The 20,680-nt window shown below is 44.5% G+C and overlaps 1 protein-coding gene across 17 annotated transcripts in view; it reads right to left on the bottom strand.

Moving 5' to 3' along the window:
• The window catches only part of LOC103543488 (5-hydroxymethylcytosine binding, ES cell specific), a 70,912-nt gene that overhangs the window by 47,705 nt on the left and 2,527 nt on the right, over positions 1 to 20,680 (bottom strand). For 3 of the 17 annotated variants that reach the window (XR_011522242.1, XM_070557606.1, XM_070557615.1), the window contains exons 2-5: positions 14,201 to 14,299; positions 10,661 to 10,866; positions 3,005 to 3,148; positions 2,088 to 2,213 (exon numbers count right to left, since the gene is read on the bottom strand). Coding sequence is in view for 16 of the 17 variants with exons in the window: in XM_070557606.1 (XP_070413707.1) it covers positions 2,088 to 2,213; positions 3,005 to 3,148; positions 10,661 to 10,843 (453 nt within the window). In the remaining variant the exon portion in view is untranslated. The other 14 variants (XM_070557610.1, XM_070557603.1, XM_070557609.1 and 11 more) reach the window with 9 other exon arrangements.

Here is a 20,680-nt window from a genome sequence, read left to right as displayed (position 1 = left end):
CTCTGACTACTCTTACTCAACACAGTACTGGAGGTTTTGGCCACAGCAATTAGGCAAGAGAAAGGAATAAAAGGAATCCAATTACAGAGTGAAGAAGTGAAACTCTCTCACTGTTTGCAGACCACATGATCTTATATATAGAAAATCCAAAAAAATCCAGCAGAAACCTAATAGAAATAATTAACAACTACAGTAAAGTTGCAGGGTACACAGTCAACTTAAAAAATCAGTTGCTTTTCTATACTCCTTTAATGAACTTACAGAAAGAACTCAAGAATATAATTCCATTTGCAAACGCAACTAAAAAAAATAAAGTACCTAGAAATAAATTTGAGCAAGGAGGCGAAGGACTTATACAACAAAAACTATAACACATTACTGAGAGAAATTGATAATGACCTAAAAAGATGGAGATTCCTTGCTCATGGACTGGAAGAATAAATAGAGTTAAAATGTCCATACTACTCAAAGCAATCTACAGATTCAATGCAATCCCCATCAGAATCCCAATGACATTCTTTATGGAAATAGATCAAAGAATCCTAAAATTCATATGGGGCAATCAAAGACCCTGAATTGCTAAGGCAATCCTGAGAAAAAAGAACAAAGCTGGAGGTATGACAATCCCTGACTCCAAAATGTACTACAAAACCATAGTGACCAAAGCAGCATGGTACTGGTACAAAAACAGGCACACAGATCAATGGACAGAACTGAAAGCCCAGAAATAAAACCACACATCTACGGACAGCTAATCTTCAGCAAAGGTGCCAAGAACATACCTGGAGAAAAGATAGTCTCTTTGATAAATGGTGTTGGGGAAACTGGACAGCCACATGCAAAAGAATGAAGGTAGAGCACTATCTCACACCATACACAAAAATAAACTCAAAATGGATCAAAGACTTGAAGTCCTGAAAGTATAAAACTCCTGAAGATAATATTGGTAGTACACTCTTTGACATTGAACTAAAAAGGATCTTTTCAAATATCATGTCCTCTCAGGCAAGGGAAACAAAAGAAAAAATAAACAAATGGGACTTGATCAGACTAAAGAGCTTCTGCAAGGCAAAAGAAACTAGGATCAAAAAAAAGAGACAACCCACCAATTGGGAGAAAATATTTGCAAATCATATATCTGTCAAGGGATTAATCTCCATAATACATAAGGAACTCACACAACTGAGCAATCAAAAAACAACCTGATCAGAAAGTGGACAGAGGAGATGAACAAATATTTGGAAGACATATCTTCCAAAGAAGATATACAGATGGCCAATAAACACATGAAAAGATGTTCAACATCACTAATCATCAGGAAAATGCAAATCAAAACTACACTAAGATACTACCTTATACCTGTTAAAATGGCTATAATCACTAAGACTGAAAATAACAAATGTTGGAGAGGGTGTGGAGAGAAGGGAATCCTCACACACAGCCGGAGGGAATGCAAACTGGTGCAGCCACTATGGAAAACAGTATGGAGATTCCTCAAAAAACTAAAATTAGAACTACCATATGACCCAGCTATGTCACTACCAGGTAACTTCTCAATTTGAAATCAACAATCTAAAGTAACATATGCACCCCTATGTTCATTGCAGCACTATTCACAATAGCCAAGACATGGAAGCAACCCAAGTGCCCATCGACCAATGATTGGACAAAGATGATGTGGTACATATACACAGTGGAATACTACTCAGCCAGAAAAAAGACAGATTCATCCCATTTGCAATAACATGGAAGGACCTAGAGGGAATTACGCTAAGCGAAATAAGCCAGTCTGAGAAAGATAAACACCAGATGATTTCACTCATATGTGGAATATAAACAAGTACTTGGACAAAGAAAACAGTTCAGTGGTTCCCAGGGGAAGTGGGGTGGGGGGACACAGGGGGTGAAGGGGAGCACTTATGTGGTGACAGTCAAGAAATAATGTACAACTGAAATTTCACATTGATGTAAACGATTATGAACTCAGTAAAAAAAAAAACTCTACGAGGGAAGGAAAATAATGCCCTTCTTTAAATTAACTTCTCTGTACCTTTCAAAATATCTACTATGAATGCTGATGATGATACCTTTTCTGATTTGGTTTGGGGGAAGTAGATGAAGTATGGCTGCTTCACGTATGTTCCCTGACATCGCTGCCACTCGTAGAATCCATCTGCTAAAACAACACAGCGTCTTCCCTTTCCCAGAGGCAGCTGAGGGAAAATGTTAGCAAGATGTGATCTTAGTGATAGAATCATGTTTTATGAACTTGAATTAAATATCAGGTCCACCAATGTGTGACCTTAGAGCAGTTGTTTAATTTCTCTGTACTTCAATTTTCTTATGCATAAAGTCACCACTTAAACAGATGTTGAAAAGATTAAATAATGTACATAGCAGCAATAGCTCTCTAACAAATAGGCACTTATAGTAGCTAGCCTTTGCAGTTGGTCCCTCAATGAGCTATGCAGCCCAGTATTCACAAACTATGTAGTCCCCTCCCACAAGGCTAGGTTACAAAGTCATACAGCTTCTGCCCTGCTCTCTTGGATCACGAGCTCTGGGGTAAGCAGGACGCCATGTAAGAAGCCTGAATACTCTGACAGCCTCCAGCGAAGACGTGGAAAGGCTTCTAGTTCTATCCATCCCAGCTGAGGTGTCAGACATGTGAGTAAAGAAACCATCTTGGACATCCAGACCCAGCTGTCATCTGATTATAAGTGGACGAGAATCTCCAAGTGAAAACTATCCAGTTAAGCCCAGTCAACCCACAGAATATGAGAAATAATAAACTGTTGTTCTGTTTTAAACCACTAAGTTTTGGCATGGTTCGTTACACAGTAATACATTGAACAGCACTCAACATTAACAACTGGGAACACACTCTAGAAACTTAAGGAAGGTTCCAAGAAAACCTAATTTTATTTCTCAGGTATATAAGGCACTAATCGCTCTGTTAGAAAAAAGAACAGATAAGTGCTTTTTTGCTAGACCAGATACCTACCCTGAAGGACCGTTTCTCCATTATGGTATCACTACGACAGTTGGCAGTGTTGAACAGCAGCTTGGAAGGATCACTTTCTTGGAACCAAGATGGGACCAAGCCCCATCGCATGGGAACAATGATACGCTCAGATGAGTCTGCACTCTGCCACAGAAAAAGGTTAAGATTCAATGAGGAGATCAAAATGAAATTTAGAAAACTATATTTAGCATATGTATTATATTACTATTAGTATGGAAATACAAAGAAAACAGAGAAGATTATTAAAAGGGAAAGATTCTACTTGAAAACAATTTTAATGATTATCACGATGTGAGTAACTTGAATTCTTTAGCAATCATATTTATTAGAATGTAAGACACTCTGGGGGCCGGCCCAGTGCTGCAGCAGTTAAGTTCACACATTCAGCTTCGGTGGCCCGTGATTCGCCGGTTAGGATTCCTGGTACAGACCTAGGCACCCACTTGTCAAGCCATGCTGTGGCAGGCGTCCCGCATATAAAGTAGAGGAAGATGGGCATGGATGACAGCTCGGGGCCAGTCCTCCTCAGCAAAAAAGAGGAGGATTGGCGGCAGCTGTTAGCTCAGGGCTAATCTTCCTCAAAAAAAGAATGTAAGACATTCTGCTTGGGTAGAATGGGGGATACAAAGAGGTTTAGTTCCTGTATGCTTTTAATTAGTGCCTACTATAGGAGAGACACAGTACTAGGCCCTGCAGTTTATGTGGTCTCAGCTCTCAAAAACACTTATTACAGACAACCATAATATAATGAGGTATAAGCTATGATCAATGAATGCACAGGGTGCTATGGGGGCACATGGAAGAGTGCTTAACCTCAAAGGGCTTGCACTATTAACATGTGAAGCCACACAGACAGAAAAAGAGTAAGCAATAATATAAGATACAATAGGCTAAGGACCATATAAGAGGTACATACAGTGAGTGTCAAAAGAGCAGAGTGATCTGTGAGAGATGGAATGGAGATGTATCGGCTCCTTAGAAGGGGCAGAAGAGGTAGGGGTGTAGTCGGGTGGTTCTTGGATTGGATTCCACAAGAGGTACACTATTCAGACAGAGAACAGATGTGAGAGAAGACCAGAAATGGAATTAGATGAGCAAAGAGGCCATGTCAAGAATGTGCAGGAAGCGGTTTTGTACAAAAAAGTGTTACAGCAAGCCTGAGGATGCAGCTTTTAGGAGGGCCTGCGTACAAGGTTTGTATTCAGTTAGCATCTGGGAACTTGGATTTAGAGTGTTCCTACCTTTTCCAAACTGATAAGGATGGTTTACTGTGCCTAGTCTGTCTGTGCAAAAAATGAGGTTTATGTTGAACACCTGCTTTCCTTCTGGGAGTCTGGAATTTTGGTACTTGCTAGGCAGAGAGTGCTTATGTGACCAGCCCCTGATAAAAACCTTGGGCCCTGAGTTTCTAACGAGTTTCCCTGGGCATAAACACTGCACACATTACTATAGTTTTCATTGATGGAGAAGGAACATGCTTAGTGTGTCCCCTCACAGGAAGGAGAGAACATAAGGAAGCCTATGCATGGATTTTTCCAGATTTCTACTTGTGTCTTTTCCCTTTGCAGATTCTACTGTATATCTTTCACTATAATAAAGCTTAGCCATGATATGCCTTATATGCTAAGTCCTTCTAACAAATCTACGAATGTAGGGGTAGTCTTGGAAACCCCTGACACACGGTTGTTAAACGTTTTTTGGGCAATTGACCCCTGAGAATTTGATGAAATCTCGAAATTAAAATGCACATACACACTATTCTGCATGGTGTAGTACAATATGGGCTGGAAGAGACCATGAATAGAAGGTGCATTCCGGGTGCTACTACAATGGTTCAGGGGTAAGATAAGATGGTTCCAGTGACAGCAGTGAGAATAAAAGACGTCCAAAAGATAGAAAAAAAATGAAATTCCAGTGGTGAATGGAAAAAGAAATAAGGATATTAAAGTTTCAAGAAGACTGAAATAATGATGGTACTACTGAACAAAAGAGAAAAATCTGAAGAGGGGCTTGATTTCGGGAAAGAACATATGTTGAATTTCAGATAATAATGGAAAGACCGTGGCAGTTTAAAGAAATGATCGTAAAATCTTTGACACTCCTCCCATGGAGAGCTAGAGGTCTATGTTCTCTCTCCTTAAATCTGGATGGGCTTGTGACTTACCTGTAACCAACAGAATGCAGTACAAGTGAAACTGTTTTACTCCTAAGGCTAGATCAGAAAAGGTGTTTCAGCCTCCTCCTTGTCTGCCAAGGCACTGCTTCTGGAGCTCTGAGCTGCCATGTAATAAATCCAGCTATCCTAAAAGTGCCATTCTGTGAGGAAGCCTGGACTACGTGGAGAGGCCACGTACAGGTGTTCTGGTCAACAGCTCCCATTGAGAGCCAACATCAACTGCTAGATGAGTGAGTGAAGATGTCTCTAGATCAGAGGTTGCAAACTTTTCTGTAAAAGGCCAGATGCTAAGTATTGTAGACTTTGCAAGCCATACAGCCTCTGTTGCAACTCTAACTGCTGTTATAGGGACAAAGCCATAGACAATAGATAAAAGAATGGATGTTGCTGTGTTCCATAAAATTTCATTTACAAAATGGTCTGAGAGCCCTAGTTTTCTGACGCCTGCTCTAGATAATTCAAGCCTCAGATGCCAAGTCTTCTCAGCTGAGGCCACAGACTTCAAAAAAGAGACAAACCATACCCGCAGTGCCTGGGCCTACTTCCTCACTGGTGAACATAATACAAAGGTTGTTTAAAATCATTAGAATAAAATCCAAGTAGAACTGTTTACTATGTCCAACAAGCACTCAGAGATATGGAATTGAACTTAGGAGAGAGCCAGCATGGTACAGAGACTAGGTCAACAAATTTTCTCTGTAAAAGGCCAGATAGTAAATATTTTTGGCTTTGTGAGTCCATATAGTCTTTGTTGCAATGATTCAAGCAACTCAACTCTGCCACCATTGGTAGTATGAAAGCAGCCAAAGAACTGAATAAGCATGGCTATGTTCTAAGAAAACTTTATTTACAAAAAACAGGCAGTGGGGTAGATTTGGTCTGAGGACCATAGTTTGCCAACCTCCGGTACAGAGGAAAGCGTAAGGCCTTTGTAAGAAGACCTTGGTTCAAAAATCCCTTCTCTACTACTTAGGAGGTTGGATTAATCTCACCTTCCTGAACCCTCAACTATCCTTATCTGTAAAAATAGAGTGAACAATACCTACCTTGCAGAATCATTAATATGCGTGGCCTGAAACAGACAGACAAATTCTAGTTTAATATTTTTCTAAGGTTATGATTAAAAACAAATAGGAAAAGTTTCTATATAAAGGAGATTGTTAAAGCCATGAGGATAAAATTTCTTGGACAGTGAATCAAGCACAGAGTTTAACCTGGGGGTACAAAAAGAAAAAGGAGATATGAGGGAAAAATAGAGTCCAAGAGAAAGTACTTAGAGAGATAAAAGTAGAACAGAAAAGTCAAGAGGATGGAAAGGAAAGGATCACCAGTGGCAGACCAGACTTGGAAGGGTTTCCCTTTTGTTTAAAGCTAATCCCTCCACTGTGCTCCTGATAAGATCCTGTCTTATTTCTTTCAAAATCTTTATCAGCTAATCCTCTTTACACACACCACACACACTCCATTCTCCTTATCCAGGGTAGTTAGGTTCTACAAAGTCATTGTAAACACTAAATAAGCAAATCCTGAATTGCAGCTCTTAGGGGAAATATCGGGTTAGGGTCCCACAAGTCTATGGAGACAACATTTTCAACAACTGATCAATATCTAACCTTACTTTATATGTATTTCTATTTAAAGACACTTTAACACTTATTGTTGATTTATTAACATTGAATTTAACAGACAAACTGATCAAAAAATGGGCAAAGGAAATGAACATTTTTCCAAAGAAGATATACAGATGGCCAATAAACACAAGAAAAGATGTTCAACATCACTAATCATCAGGGAAATGCAAATCAAAACTACACTAAGATACCACCTTATGCCTGTTAAAATGGCTATAATCACAGGCTAAAAATAACAAATGTTGGAGAGGGTGTGGAGAGAAGGGAACCCTCATACACTGCTGGTGGGAATGCAAATTGGTGCAGCCACTATGGAAAACAGTATGGAGATTCCTCAAAAAACTAAAATTAGAACTACCATATGTCCCAGCTATCCCACTACTGGGTAACTGCTCAAACAATTTGAAATCAACAATCCAAAGTAACATATGCACCCCTATGTTCACTGCAGCACTATTCACAGCCAAGACACTGAAGCAATCCAAGTGCCCACTGACTGATGATTGGATAAAGAAGATGTGGTATAAATATACAATGGAATACTACTTAGCCAGAAAAAAAGACAAATTCATCCCATTTGCAATAACATGGAAGGACCTAGAGGGAATTATGCTAAACGAAATAAACCAGTCTGAGACAAACACCAGATGGTTTCACTCATATGTGGAATATAAACAAATACATGGACAAAGAAAAGAGTTCAGTGGTTACCAGGGGAAGCGGGGTGGGGGTGGACATGGGGTGAAGGGGAGCACTTATGTGGTGACAGTCAAGAAACAATGTACAACTGAAATCTCACATTGATGTAAACTATTATGAACTCAATAAAATAAATTAATAAGTGGGGGAAAAAAAGATTGAATTTATGACCAACAACACTATGTAACTCATGCCTGAATGAAGCTTATCTAACACACGTATTGTCTCTGTAAGGCATCCTATAACGTTCTTTCACTTAGGAAGACTAGCCAGCACTTTAGCACCATGCTTGGGGACAATATTAAACAATGAAATCACCAACAAAAAGCACAGTAATGCAAAAAACATACCACTAAATCAACCACAAAAAGGACAATTGTTTATAAGAGCTGAAACAAGAAGGTAGAGCTTTGCCTTTTTCAAGCTCAGCTGGGAATGTGTACATTGGATAACTAAAAATTTACACCACTCTGTATGTCCATGAGTGACTGAGAAAAGTAATGTGAGTATTATTTTGGGGGTTACAAATAAATTTTAAGCAAACCTGCAAACATGAAATCTATGAATAATAAGGATCAACAATGTGTGTGTTTATATATATATATGTACATGTATGTATGTATTTTTCTCCCTTAAAGACAGAGGCAGGTTAGACATATTGTATGCCAAGAGGCAAGGAAAAAAAGCAATTAATAAACATGCAGGATAACTAAGGAAAAGACTACCCAGAAGAAATGGTGGGGTAGAGATGTAAATCCTAGTGTTAATCTCATCCAGGATGGGAGGAAGAGAAAAAATGTTTGAAAATAGAGCTTTTGTAAATCCTCTCTCTCTTCCAGAATTAAATGTGCCTTCCAAGTAGGAGGGCCCACTGCACAAAGCATAAATGAGAATAACAGAGATAGCATTATATAAGTCAACTAAATGATCTCTCATCAGAAATTTGCAAGACAATAATACTCCAAATTTGAGGTTCTCAATACGGGGCAATTTTGACACCCAACCCCTGCAACCCCCCAAGTCAAGACTTGGGGAGAAAAAGAAGGAGTGTGCTACTGGCATTTAGCGGGTAGATTTGACAACACCAGAAGACATTTTTAGTTGTTATGACCTGGGGGCTGCTACTAGCATCTAGTAGGTAGAGACCAGAGAGGCTGCTAAACATTCTACAATGCGCTGGACAGCTTCTCACAGTAAAGAATTATTCCACCCAAAATGTCAATGGTGCCAAGGTTGAGAAATCCTACTCTTACAAAATCCACTAATCACGTTTAACTTGGGTGTGTTCACTGGAAAATTGTAAGCCAAATCCAAATGTGAGGCTGCCCCTACTGGGAACAATGAATAGAAACTGACTGAGACACCAAAATACTGAAACTATTGCTCAATATTAGTCATCTTTCCCTCCACTCTTTGGTACTTGTGACAAGAACAGCTGGTAGTTCTGGGGTAGATAAATGAAAAAGGAAGTAAGCTGCAAATCAGTGGTTTCAAATGCAAATTTTGCAATCTACACACATGTGCTGGCCGTTGATGACATGCACTAATAAACTACTGAAATAATTCTAATTTTGCTTTATAATTTACAGGTTTGAGAAAAATGAAGCCACAAATATTTATCAAAATTAGGAAACTCTAGCAATCTTAACAAAATTTATTAGCGATGTGGAGTCAAAAACCTCTATGAGCAAATTCACACCACTGACAGAAAAAGAGGGCTACTTTTGGTAGGGGCTCCACCTTCCCCATTCTTAGTTTCAGGAGGCATCTACTGGAGTGAGGAGAGGGGTCTGGACTTCAGTCCCTGCTGTATGTCTCATTGATAAGGTAACCCAGGACAAGTCACACTTTCTCTACACTTCTGTCTTTACATCTGTTAAACAAAATTTTCTTCCAGCTAACAATTCACTCTATAATTCTAAAGAGGTGGTACAAAGAGAAATAAGGCTAAAAAAGAATAAAGCTCATACACTTACTCTTTCTCCTTTTTCACTTCAAATTATGCCTTCCTTTGAAATATGTTTTATTTCTTCCTTTCCCAGTCAAAGTTCCCATGGTATTTTGATTTCCCTCTCATTAAAATAACTTTTCTTTAGTTTCAATAGGAAAGTATGCATCCACTAAAAATGGCTCAAGAATAAATTATTTCATGTAAATGGCTTCATTCAGCCAAAAACATCACTGTTATTTGGTCTGTTTATGTCAAATATTGAGATCCCGGTAATGTAGAATCTTTTGACTACCATATTATCACAGGACTTCTGAGGAGTATGCAGCAGGGGTAAAATCAACCTTATAAAGTGATTTAAGCACTATAGATCAAAAAGAATAAAAATCCAGGATGAAAACAACCATGATTTTTTAAAACATGTAGGGCATTTAAAAGATTTGAGACATGGGCAAACTATTAATTTCTGCAATAAAGCATTTTTATTACATTGCATGCCTGCACCAACACACACTCTTCCAGGAGATAGACCAAAGAAGCAAAATTGGATTATAAATCATTGGTCGCTCCAACACTACAGGTATAAATACTATAAACACAATGAATGCAATTAAACTTCAGATAACCACAACAAATACATCTCTTTCTAGCTTCAGTAATAGACAAACACAAAAATACTGAAAGCATAAGCAGGAGCAATAGAAACATCAAAGAAAGAGAAACATCAGAGGTGTTTTAGATTAGCTGGTCTTAATCCTGCCCTGGGCCTAGGGATTCTGATTCAGCTGGCTTAGGAAGACCATACAAGTCTTTGGGTTTGTTTTTTTCAAGATACTCAAACGACCCTGATGATCAGGGAGGTTTGAAAGACGCTGTCTTAAAAAAAAGTATTCAAATACAAGGCGCATACAAATTCAGTATGCTCTAAGACTAGCATGCCTTGTACAGAGAAGGCACTGAAATGGAGCCTGAAGAATACTGAATCATCTAAGATTAGAAGATTCTGAGACAACTTCCCCTTTCCGTGATGCCCACACTGGTTCTCAACTGAGGGTCAGGAGATACCAGTAAGGGCTGGTCTCTAAGGTCATCTCAGAAGCTGAGCACATACCAAACCAAACAGAAGTAGATGACCCTCCCAACGCCCCCAGAAGCTCGTATGGGGCAGACAGACTGGGTACCTTCTCAAAGTGCAGTCGAGACAGAAGCACCGGGCTGCTCGACCGAGGGCTCTTGTTGTACGACGGGCAATACTTGTCAGCGTCCCTCCACTCGGGGAGCCGCCGCTCGCCCTGCCGGTTCCGATAGGCACACGCTCTCGTGAGCACATCTCGAGGTAAGTGACACGATATTCGCCCGCACATTCTTCAACGCCGCCTCTCGCCACCTAAATTTAGGGCGCGACACAGTAGGAGAACGTTCGCCCATCTCAAATCTTACGTCTCATTCCTTTAGTCACAGCATTCTCCCAAGACGCCCCACGACTCTGCTTCAGAGCCCCCACTGTGCGTCTGTCACCGCCTAGTCTGTCCCAGCAAACGGGCCTCGGCCCGTCGCGCTCACCCCCAGGCCCGCGGGCCGGCCCGCGCGAGGCGCTGACCGAGCGGCAGGCGGCAAACACCTGCCTGAACGCGGGAGGCCCGGTTCCCGGGGGGCGCACCCGCCAGCCGGCGCCTCAGCCCAGAAAGGCAAAGGGGGTCTGCGGTCACTGCCCGAGCCGGCAGCTCCTTCTCCGGGAGGCTCCTTCAGCCTCACCGCCGCGCCCGCCCTCCTTTCCCCGCTCCGCCCTCCCGGGACTCAGGAGCCGCCCGCGCCGCCGAGCACCTGCGCGCCCCAGGACCGCAGCCCGGCCGCAGGTGCCGCCCTGTCTAGACGCTCGGCCCTGCCTGGGCGGCGGGGCTCCTCTCCGACTCCCCACCGCCGCGGCCCGGGGCCGCCGCCCCCGCTCCCCGCGTCAGCCCCCTCACCGCCCGGCAAGGGGCCCCGACGCCGCCCTCCGCCCGCCCGCGTCGCCTCACCTCCGCTTGGGCCCGGAGCCCGCTGCCTCCCGCGTCTCCTCACCTCGGCCCGGCCAGCCGCCCCGCGTCCCCTCCACCCTGGTTCCCCTCCCCGCGTCGCCACACCTCCACCTCGGCTCTAGCCCCCGACCCCGCGTCGCCTCACCTCCACCTCGGCTCTAGCCCCACACCCCGCGTCGCCTCACCTCCACCTCGGCTCTAGCCCCCCACCCCGCGTCGCCTCACCTCCACCTCGGCCTGGCCGCCACAGCCCAGCAGCCTCACCCTCACCCCTACCGGCTCTCCGCTCTCTCCCGCCAGCGGGTTCCGGGACTCCGCGGACCCCAGCCGGCAGCGTCAGGCCCCGCCCCCAAGCGGCGGCTTGTTCCCGCCCCCAAGCGTCTGGTGGTTCCTACAAGGTCCCTAGTGCCGCGGAAGGGGCTTTTTCTCCGCCGCCGTCAGGACAGGGAGGGAAGGCGTGGAGTGTGACTCCCGAAAGTGCCCCAGGAGGAGACTGTGGTTGCCTTTGGGGACTCCTGAACCCTAAGGTTCTCAGAGCCCCATTTTCCTCCATATTCGCTCGTGCCCGAGCGGGGTGAACTCCGCTCCTGGCTGCCAGGGCAGACCGCAGGAAGGGAGCTGGGGGTGCGGTGGAAGGATCTTGAAGGACGGGGCTCCCCAAGTCTCCAGGGGCCAGCAGAGACTAGATGCGTCCCGGGGAGCCTTAAGTGCCCTGCTCTGTATAGCGGGAATCATCACTAGGGCACCAGGTCGTTGTAGGGGTGATGTAAGAAAACGTTTTCTTTATCTCTGCTGCTACCTGCTCAGAGTTCAGGGGCAAACATGGAGAAACCATCAGGAAAACCTCCATGAATCACACAAGTCACTCTCGAACTTCGGTGCGCGCCAGAATGAGATTTTCCAGGCCCCTCACCCTCCCCACAGCCCCAATCTGAATCTCTAAGGGGAGGCCTGGGTTTTTTTACACAGGCTTTACAGGTGTATTTCCGCCACAAAGTCGGTAAGGCCATCTGGCTTAAGTTTAAAAGAGCAGATGAGGTGGCCTCTGAGCCTGCTCCCTGGGGACATGAACCAGGGCTTTCTGCATCTGCAGCCAACAGACAGTGCTCTCTAACGGCTGTTCTTCCCCTCAGTGCCGTCACTAAATTGGACTGAACTGGGAGCAGGCAAACCCCAGGGCGCACTGCACCGCAGACCTGATGACAGGGAATGCCCAGGTAATAGACGCAAACCCTCTGGGGCCTCCATTCACCCTGGAAAGGAGGCTGATTGTGAGAATGCAAGAATAAGCATGTGAACTCAATGGCTGCTCTCATTCCCTCAGCAAGCCTGCACTGCTCCTTGTCCTGGGCATGGGGCTTGGACGGAGACAATTGGGAGAGGGGCCCTGCCTCATGGTAAGTACAGCAACCAAAGGACCAAGCTCAACTGAATTAGTGGACATATAAGGCTTGTATGTGGCGTTACAGAGGTTCTCACACATTGACTGAATCTAAGAGCACAGATGAAGGGACAGCCCCACCATGACAAAACCGCAGAGCAGGTGTCTGCAAGACCCAGGGGACAGGGCTTGGGGGCTGTCAGCTGTGAGCAGGCTGCTGTAGCAGAGCGCTGTAGCAGAGCTTCCTCCAACCCTGTTTATAAACACTTAGCAAAAAGAAACTCCTCATTTCCTTTTGTTCACTGTTTTAGGTGTGATAACTATATTGCACCCCCACCCCCTTAAATGAAAGGTTATTATCTCTTAAAGAAACATACAGATACAGAAACATTTACATACAAAATACTTTATCTGGAATTTTCTCCAAAATAATCAAAGTACTATTTTTCTCTTTATACCATTTTTCTCCCACCCTGGCAAAGATCATAAAATCTGATAATATACTGTATTGTCCAGGGTGTGGGAGGAAAGGCATACAATTCCTATGAAAGGCAACTGGAAATATTTATCAAAATGGGGAGTGCACTCTGACCTAGTAATCCCTTGGGAAAGTTATCCTATAGATATCCTCAGTGCACATGTGCAAAATAAAGTATGTGTATGTATATGTGTATGTCTGAGATGCTTCACTGTAGCCCTGTCTGTAAGAGGAAAAGACTGGAACAAGCTAAACATTCATCAGTGTTGCTGGTTCTCAGCTACAAACAAGAATGAGGATTTGGTTTGGGATGATGAAAAAGTTCTGGAGATGGATGGTGGTGATGATTGCACAACAGTGTGAATGTACTAAGTGCCACTGAACTGCATACCTACAAATGGTTAAACTGGTAAATTTTATGTTATGTATATTTTACCACAACTTAAAAAAGAAAGAAAAAATGAAGAAACAATATACTGAGAGGGAAGATCTCCAAGTCAAGTGAAAAGCAAAGTGCACAACAATGTTTATACCATTTGTACATAAACATTTGAGTTAAAACAGAGAAATGTGTCTATATTAGCTTACCTATCCATACAACCACTGGAAGGACACATCGGCATTGTTTGTTCCACAGACACACTGGTTGTCTGTGGAAGGGAACTGGATGACGGGCAGCAGGCCTGGGAGGGAGACATTTGACTGCAGGTCTTTTTTTACCTGGTGAATTTTCAATGCTGTAAATTTTGAATCCCTGTGTTCCCAGTGGGAGTGCCTTCCCAGGATGCAGTGGTGTCCAGGCTATGAGCTACCCAGGCCTTTCCCACCTAGAAAGTCTGCTTACCAGCCAGGATCAAAGTGTGGGTGTTCTTCTTACCCAGCACTGTTTCTGACCGCTCACAAGGATGCATTCCCAGGAATTTCACAGGATTGCCCACAGCCTCTGTAGGGAGAAATCCCAGTATCATTAAGCCACAGATCTTGTCTCCTTTCTGTGCCACCACTACTCCCCCATCCCCTAACCCTGCTCTGAGGGGCTTTTAATGAAGTGGCATCTGAATTATGTGCTCTAGACATGGCCCGGGATCTGTGAGGGGCAGGTGGTGAGGAGGGGAGAAAGAGGAAAAGCACATCAACAGTAGCCAGGGATTTTTCCTTCAAGTGTCTTGATGGTCGACAAGGTGAATGTTTCTTCCTCCTCATACTCATGTCCTTCCTCATCCCAGGCTGCTTTCAAATTCAGCTTCATGACCTTTTGGATGTAATCAGCTACAGTGACTTCCAGATCTTCCAGTTGGGGAGATGGAGGTGGAAGCTAGGCACACGCTTCCGGGGAGAAACTCCCTGCTCTGTGCACCTCTGTGCCTCTGCTCTGAACACACTGCTCATCCCTTCCTGCAACATATTCAGCAGCTGCTTGCTAGGTGCTGAGCACTGTGCTAGGCGCTTGGGACGTGCAGCAACTTGACTGGGTGCCTGTCCTCAAGGTGCTCAGAGCAAAGTGGTATCCCTTCAACGGAAAACACCCTGACCCAGGTACTCAGCTTAGGGCGTCAGCTGCAAGATCACATCCCTTCTGAAGCCCGCCTAGGACCTCACGGATCCAGGAACTGTACAGGAGCACTCACAGAGGTCTGCCTCCTATGGCTCTGTCACTCCTATGACTCAGCACATCCTTCTTCCTCAGCTGTGTCCTCTGGGCCTCACATACACTGGAACCCCCCTCCATCTGAGCATGTCTTCCCTGAACTTAACACAGAACACTTCCCTGCACTTTGGACTCAGGATACATAAAGGTTCCCCATTCATTCACCCAACAGATCTTCCCTGAGCCCCTACCTTGTGGATGTGTAAGGTGTACACACGTAGCACTCAGCTCCTACAGTAGAAGCACTGCCTCAGACCCAGCATTCCCAAGGAGCTCACTTGGTCCTAGAGCAGTTCCTGCCCACAGGATCATTGTTGCCTCAGAGAAGTCTCCTCCTCAACAATGGCTCTAGGATGACACAACTGTGCATGTCAGTTGTATTCCACAGTGACTGCCCCTCTAGACACAAGGAGCTCTAACAATGTCCATCTACAGGCTGAGAATAACAGTCTGCACTCAGATGGCACTGAGCCACTGCCCCATGGTCAAAACCCAGAATGATCTTGCACTCGGTTCCATCCAAGCTCAGAGAGGTGGAATTCGAAGAGCTAATTCAGTGCATCAAAGGATGACCCAGCAGATGCAAACTGATCCAATTTCTCTCGGAAGCAATTTGACAAAATGAATCAAAAATCTTAAAATCATGCTTATCCTGTGACCCAATTATTCTAGCTCTTGGAATCTATCCTAAGGAGATAACCTGAAATGCAGATAAAAATTTGCACCCAAAGAACAGAAAGATGAACAACCTGATCAAAAGATGAACAGACATTTCTCCAAAGAAGATATACAGATGGCCAACAGGCACATGAAAAGATGTCCAACACCACTAATTATTAGGAAATACAAATCAAATCCTCAACGAGATATCATCTCACGCCTGTCAGAATGGCTATAATTAACATGACAAGAAATAACAAGTGTTGGAGAGTATGTGGAGAAAAGGGAACTCTCACACACCGCTGGTGGGAATGCAAACTGGTACAGCCAGTATGGAAAACAATATGGAGATTTCTCCAAACATTAAAAATAGAAATACCATATGACCCAGCTATTTCCCTATTGGATATTTAGCCAAAGAACTTGAAATCAATAATTCGAAAAAATATATGCAGCCCTATGTTCATCACAGCGTTAGTCACAATATTCAAGACATGGAAGCAACCTAAGTGTCCATCAATGGACGAATGGATGAAGATATGGTGTATATACACACACTGGAATGCTACGCAACCATAAAAAAGACAAAATGGTTCTGTTTGTGACAACATGGATGGACCTTGAAGGTATTATGCTAAGTGAAATAAGTCAGAGAAAGACAAATACTGTATGCTTTCACTCATGTAGAAGATAAACAAACACATAAATAAGGAGAACAGATTAATGATTACCAGAGGAGAAGGAGGTGGGGGCAGGGGGATGGGTAAAGGGGCACATATGTATGGTGATGGATAAAAAGTGGACTGTTGGTAGTGAACACGACACAGTCTATACAGAAACTGAGATATACTGATGGAGACCTGAAACTTACACAATGTTGTAAGCCAATATGACCTCAATAAAATAAAATTTTAAAATTGCACCCAAAGGGATGTTTAAGGCATTTATAGAGAAAAATTGGAATCCCAAATGTCGAATATTAAAGGAATACACAGTCCAGTAAGTTATGATATATCTATATAATAGAATATTTCACAGTCACTAAAAATTGTGTTTATGAAGTATTTGTAATGACACAGGAAAATACTTACACTATGGTTTTAAGTGAAAACAGCAAGATGTCTCATGTACAGAATGACCTCAGCTATATAACTGCCCACCCAAAAATCTCGCAAGGAGCACGGGTCATGTTTTCTTGTTTGTTTATACTTCATTTTTATATTTCCCAAGTTTTCCTTCTACACAGGAGCATGCATTTTTTTTTAAGGTTAAAAAAAAGCTTCTTTCAGGGCCAGCCTGGTGGCGTAGTGGTTAAGTTCACGCGCTATGCTTCGATGGCATGGGGTTCACAGCTTCGGATCCTAGGCACAGACCCAGCACTGCTCATCAAGCCATGTTGTGGCGGTGTCCTACATACAAAATAGAGGAAGCTTGGCATAGATGTTACCTCAGTGACAATCTTGCACCAGCAAGAGGAGGAAGATAGGCAATAGAGGTTAGCTCAGGGCAACTCTTCCTCACACACAAAAAATTTCTTTCAAAGAGAGCTCAGGCACAAAATTGAGCCTCTTGATTCTAGCTTCTTACCACGTATTCCTCCTCATAGCCTTCATTGTTGGTCTCCCCTGTGTTGGGGTCACAGTCCTTGACAGTGAACTTCATTATGCAGCTAATGTGCAGACTGGGTGGTCAGTATGTCCCCAGCCACTGTGAGGAACGAGCTCCTGCATAGGGCAGGTGGCCATAGCCTACTTTCTAGGTCTCAGCAGCATTATCAGTAGCAGCAACATGCCACCTGACCCCACAAATCTGGACAGGGGACAACACCTTGTAGCAGGGCAGGAGAGTCAAGTCATGGGTCCAATGAGTCCCCTTGTAGGGAAGGAAGAAAAGGGAAAGAGGTGCTGCAGGTTGGCTGTGTCCGCATAATAGTTACAGGTCCACTGTCCAAGGCCTGGAAAAAGAAGCTGCTGGTTTCCTTGGGAGGAGCAGACTCGGGCTATTTCAGTAGTTGTGCCTGTCTTTGTAATTTCATGGTATAGTGACAGAGTTTGAGGGCCAGAGAGACCTTGGTTCTGCCTCTTACCGGCCATGTGAACTTAGAAAAGTCATTTCAACCGAGTCTCAGTTTCCTCATGTAGGAACAGGGACAGGGACAGCAGTACTTATTCCCATGGGTATTCTACAAGGAGGAAATGAGATAATGTATGAAAAGCACCCAAGACTTAGCCATTCGTTGTCTTCTTCTCAGGACTGAAATCAAGGAGCCGTACTAGGAGACAAACGGCTAGTGCACAAGCTGCCCACCCTACCCTGATCCCAAGGGCTCCCATGAGGCCAGGGTGGTATCTGGAGAGGGGCTCACCAGCTGTGGGGGCTTCCATGGGCAGTGCCACCAGTGTATAGCAGGTCCCAGGCTGGTTGTAGGGAAGCCTCCGGGCAGCCACATAACAGAGCACCTCGTAGGCCTCAGTGGGCCCCATTTGCACCGTGACATTCTCCAAGGTCTGGTCGTTGAGTGTTCATGCACTCAAACTGGACCAGGGAGAAGGGGGGTTGCTTACACACTGCTATAGGCCCAAGCCCTGCAGAGGAAGAGCCAGGAGGTGCTACCTCTCACACCATGGGCCAAAAGGACTCCCATCCCAGGCACCCTTCCCAGGCTCCCTATTACCATGCTGACACTCAAGAGGCAGAGAGGTCCTAGGTCGGAGGTCAGGGTGCAAGTTGGTGACAGATCTTGTCATCAAGTTGGGCTCCCAACCAACTCAGTGGGAGCATTGGAGGGGCCATGACCCCACAGGACCCGTCAGCCGTGGGACCACTCCCTGGGCCCAAGCCCCAGGAGGGCCTCAGCTCTCCCTGCTCACCTGGAACACCATGTGGTCAGTGAAGGTGTGTTTGGTGCAGTGGACGGCTTTCTCTCTATCTGACTCAGTGAGGGCCACAGGCTCAGGTGAGGATTTGAAGAGGGGCCCCAGCCCATGGAACTCTGGCACTGCCACCAACTGCTCTGAAACCCACAGGCTACACATTCACTAAGCTTTTCAATGCCAAGACCAACTTGTGATGGTTTCTAATAAATGCTCATTCCCCATTCTCAAGGTCTTTCACTCTACTGAGATGGATGGATATGTCTATACAACTCGTTACTCACTATTTCCTAAATATACGGATGCATTTTCTCATCTCTCTAACTTTGCTGAAGTTGTACCGCCCACCACAAATACTCTCCTCCCCTCTGTCCATGAAAGACCTCAGAAGCAATAAACTGATGGGGAGACGCCACTGTCCTAGGCCTAATCCATTTGGAGACTCCCTCAACTTTTAGCTCAGCGAGGATTCTTAGAAGAAGGTAGAGATTAGGAAAAGACTAAGTGGATGAGATGAATGCTGTTATGGCCACAGAAGCAGGCAAAAGAACAAACTGGGCCTATACATTTGTCAGTTAAGACAAACAGTCAATAAGGAGATGTTTCAGATCCAGCATGTTGCAGAAAGCCCAACTTCGAGTGGTCTGTGGGCATCTGGTAAAGCCAGGCATAGCCAGGTTCCAGCACTGGGCTGGGCCCTCTGGCCCAGCCAGGGGAATGAGGCATCCAGCAGCTGTCTGCACATGGCGTCCACCTACAGTGGCTACAGCTGCTGCTCCCTTCCCTGTTCTACGGCAGGGGCAGGATTACTCAAACTATAGCCAAGGATTACCTGTGTCAGATTTCCCTGGGGGCAAGAGCTTGTTAAAAACTCACATTGTTGGGGCCAGCCCAGTGGCATGCATAGTGGTTAAGTTCGTGCACTCCACTTTGGCAGTCCAGGGTTTGGGGCTGAGATCCCGGGCATCACCGACACACCACTCATCAAAGCCATGCTGTGGTTGCATCCCATATACAAAATAGAGGAAGACTGGCACAGATGTTAGCTCAGGGACAATCTTCCTTAGGAAGAAAACTCCCCAAAAAAACAAAACTCAGATTCCTGGACCCATCCCAAATCTGTGCTATCAGAATCTCTGGGTTTGGGTCCCTGGAATCTGCATTTCTAACAAGGTTCCTCAGATGATTCTTAGGTATACTGATACTTGAAGACTACTATGCTAAGATTGTGTTCCCAATTAAACTGAACTGTGCCCTGGGACCAGGGAGCTGCTATTTGGTCCTGAATTTAATAGATACTCAATTCATGTTTCAGGGATTGAGACAAAGTAGGCATTATTGGTATTAGTTTCCATTTTGCCCACAAAGAGTCAGCCTATGTGACTGCTTCAGCCCTCTGCAGCCTGAAGGACTGCATCTAATGAACATGCAGGCAATAAAAAGCCCAGAAAGAACCAGCTTAGATATTAAGAGGAACTGTTGGGCCACCATGATCATCAGCCGTCAGAGTGCTTTTCTATGGGGATTTATTTCCCCAGGCATCAAGTTTCTAGACCTGATGCTTACTACCTGGGGCATTCTGCTGTCAGCTATCAGCTAATGCCTCTGAGTTTCAGGCTCTTCAGCAATAAAATACATCCAATAATCTTGCTCACAGGGTTGTTGTGAAGATAAATGAGGCAATAAATGTGAAGACCTAGCAAAGTTCCTGGCACTGAACATGTGACGATAAATGTTAGGCTTTGGAAGATGGTTTAAAAATGGCACTGACACCCTGTACCAGGCTTAGGAGGAGACTCCCTTGGAAGGTGTGGCAGAATGATGGCCCCCAAGAGGTCCACGAGCTAATTTCTGGAACCTGTGAATATGTTAAGTCACATGGTAAAAGGGACTTTACAGATAGGATTAAGTTGAATCTTGAGATGGGGATATTGTCCTGGATGGTTTGCATGGGCCCAGTGTAATCACAAGGGTCCTTATGAGAGGGAGGCAGAAGGGTCAGAGGCAAGAGAGATTTGAAGAGGCTACACTGCTGGCTTGAATGAGGAGGAAGGGGTCATTAGGCAAAAAACGTAGGCGGCCTCCAGAAACCAGAAAAGGCAAGGAAATGATTCTTCTCTAGAGCCTCCAGAGGGAGCTCAGC

The sequence above is a fragment of the Equus przewalskii genome, chromosome 9 (assembly GCF_037783145.1).
Source record: "Equus przewalskii isolate Varuska chromosome 9, EquPr2, whole genome shotgun sequence".
Lineage (NCBI taxonomy): Eukaryota > Metazoa > Chordata > Mammalia > Perissodactyla > Equidae > Equus > Equus przewalskii.
The sequence above is the reverse complement of the archived record's forward strand: the minus strand, read 5'-3'. Positions and strand labels throughout refer to the sequence as shown.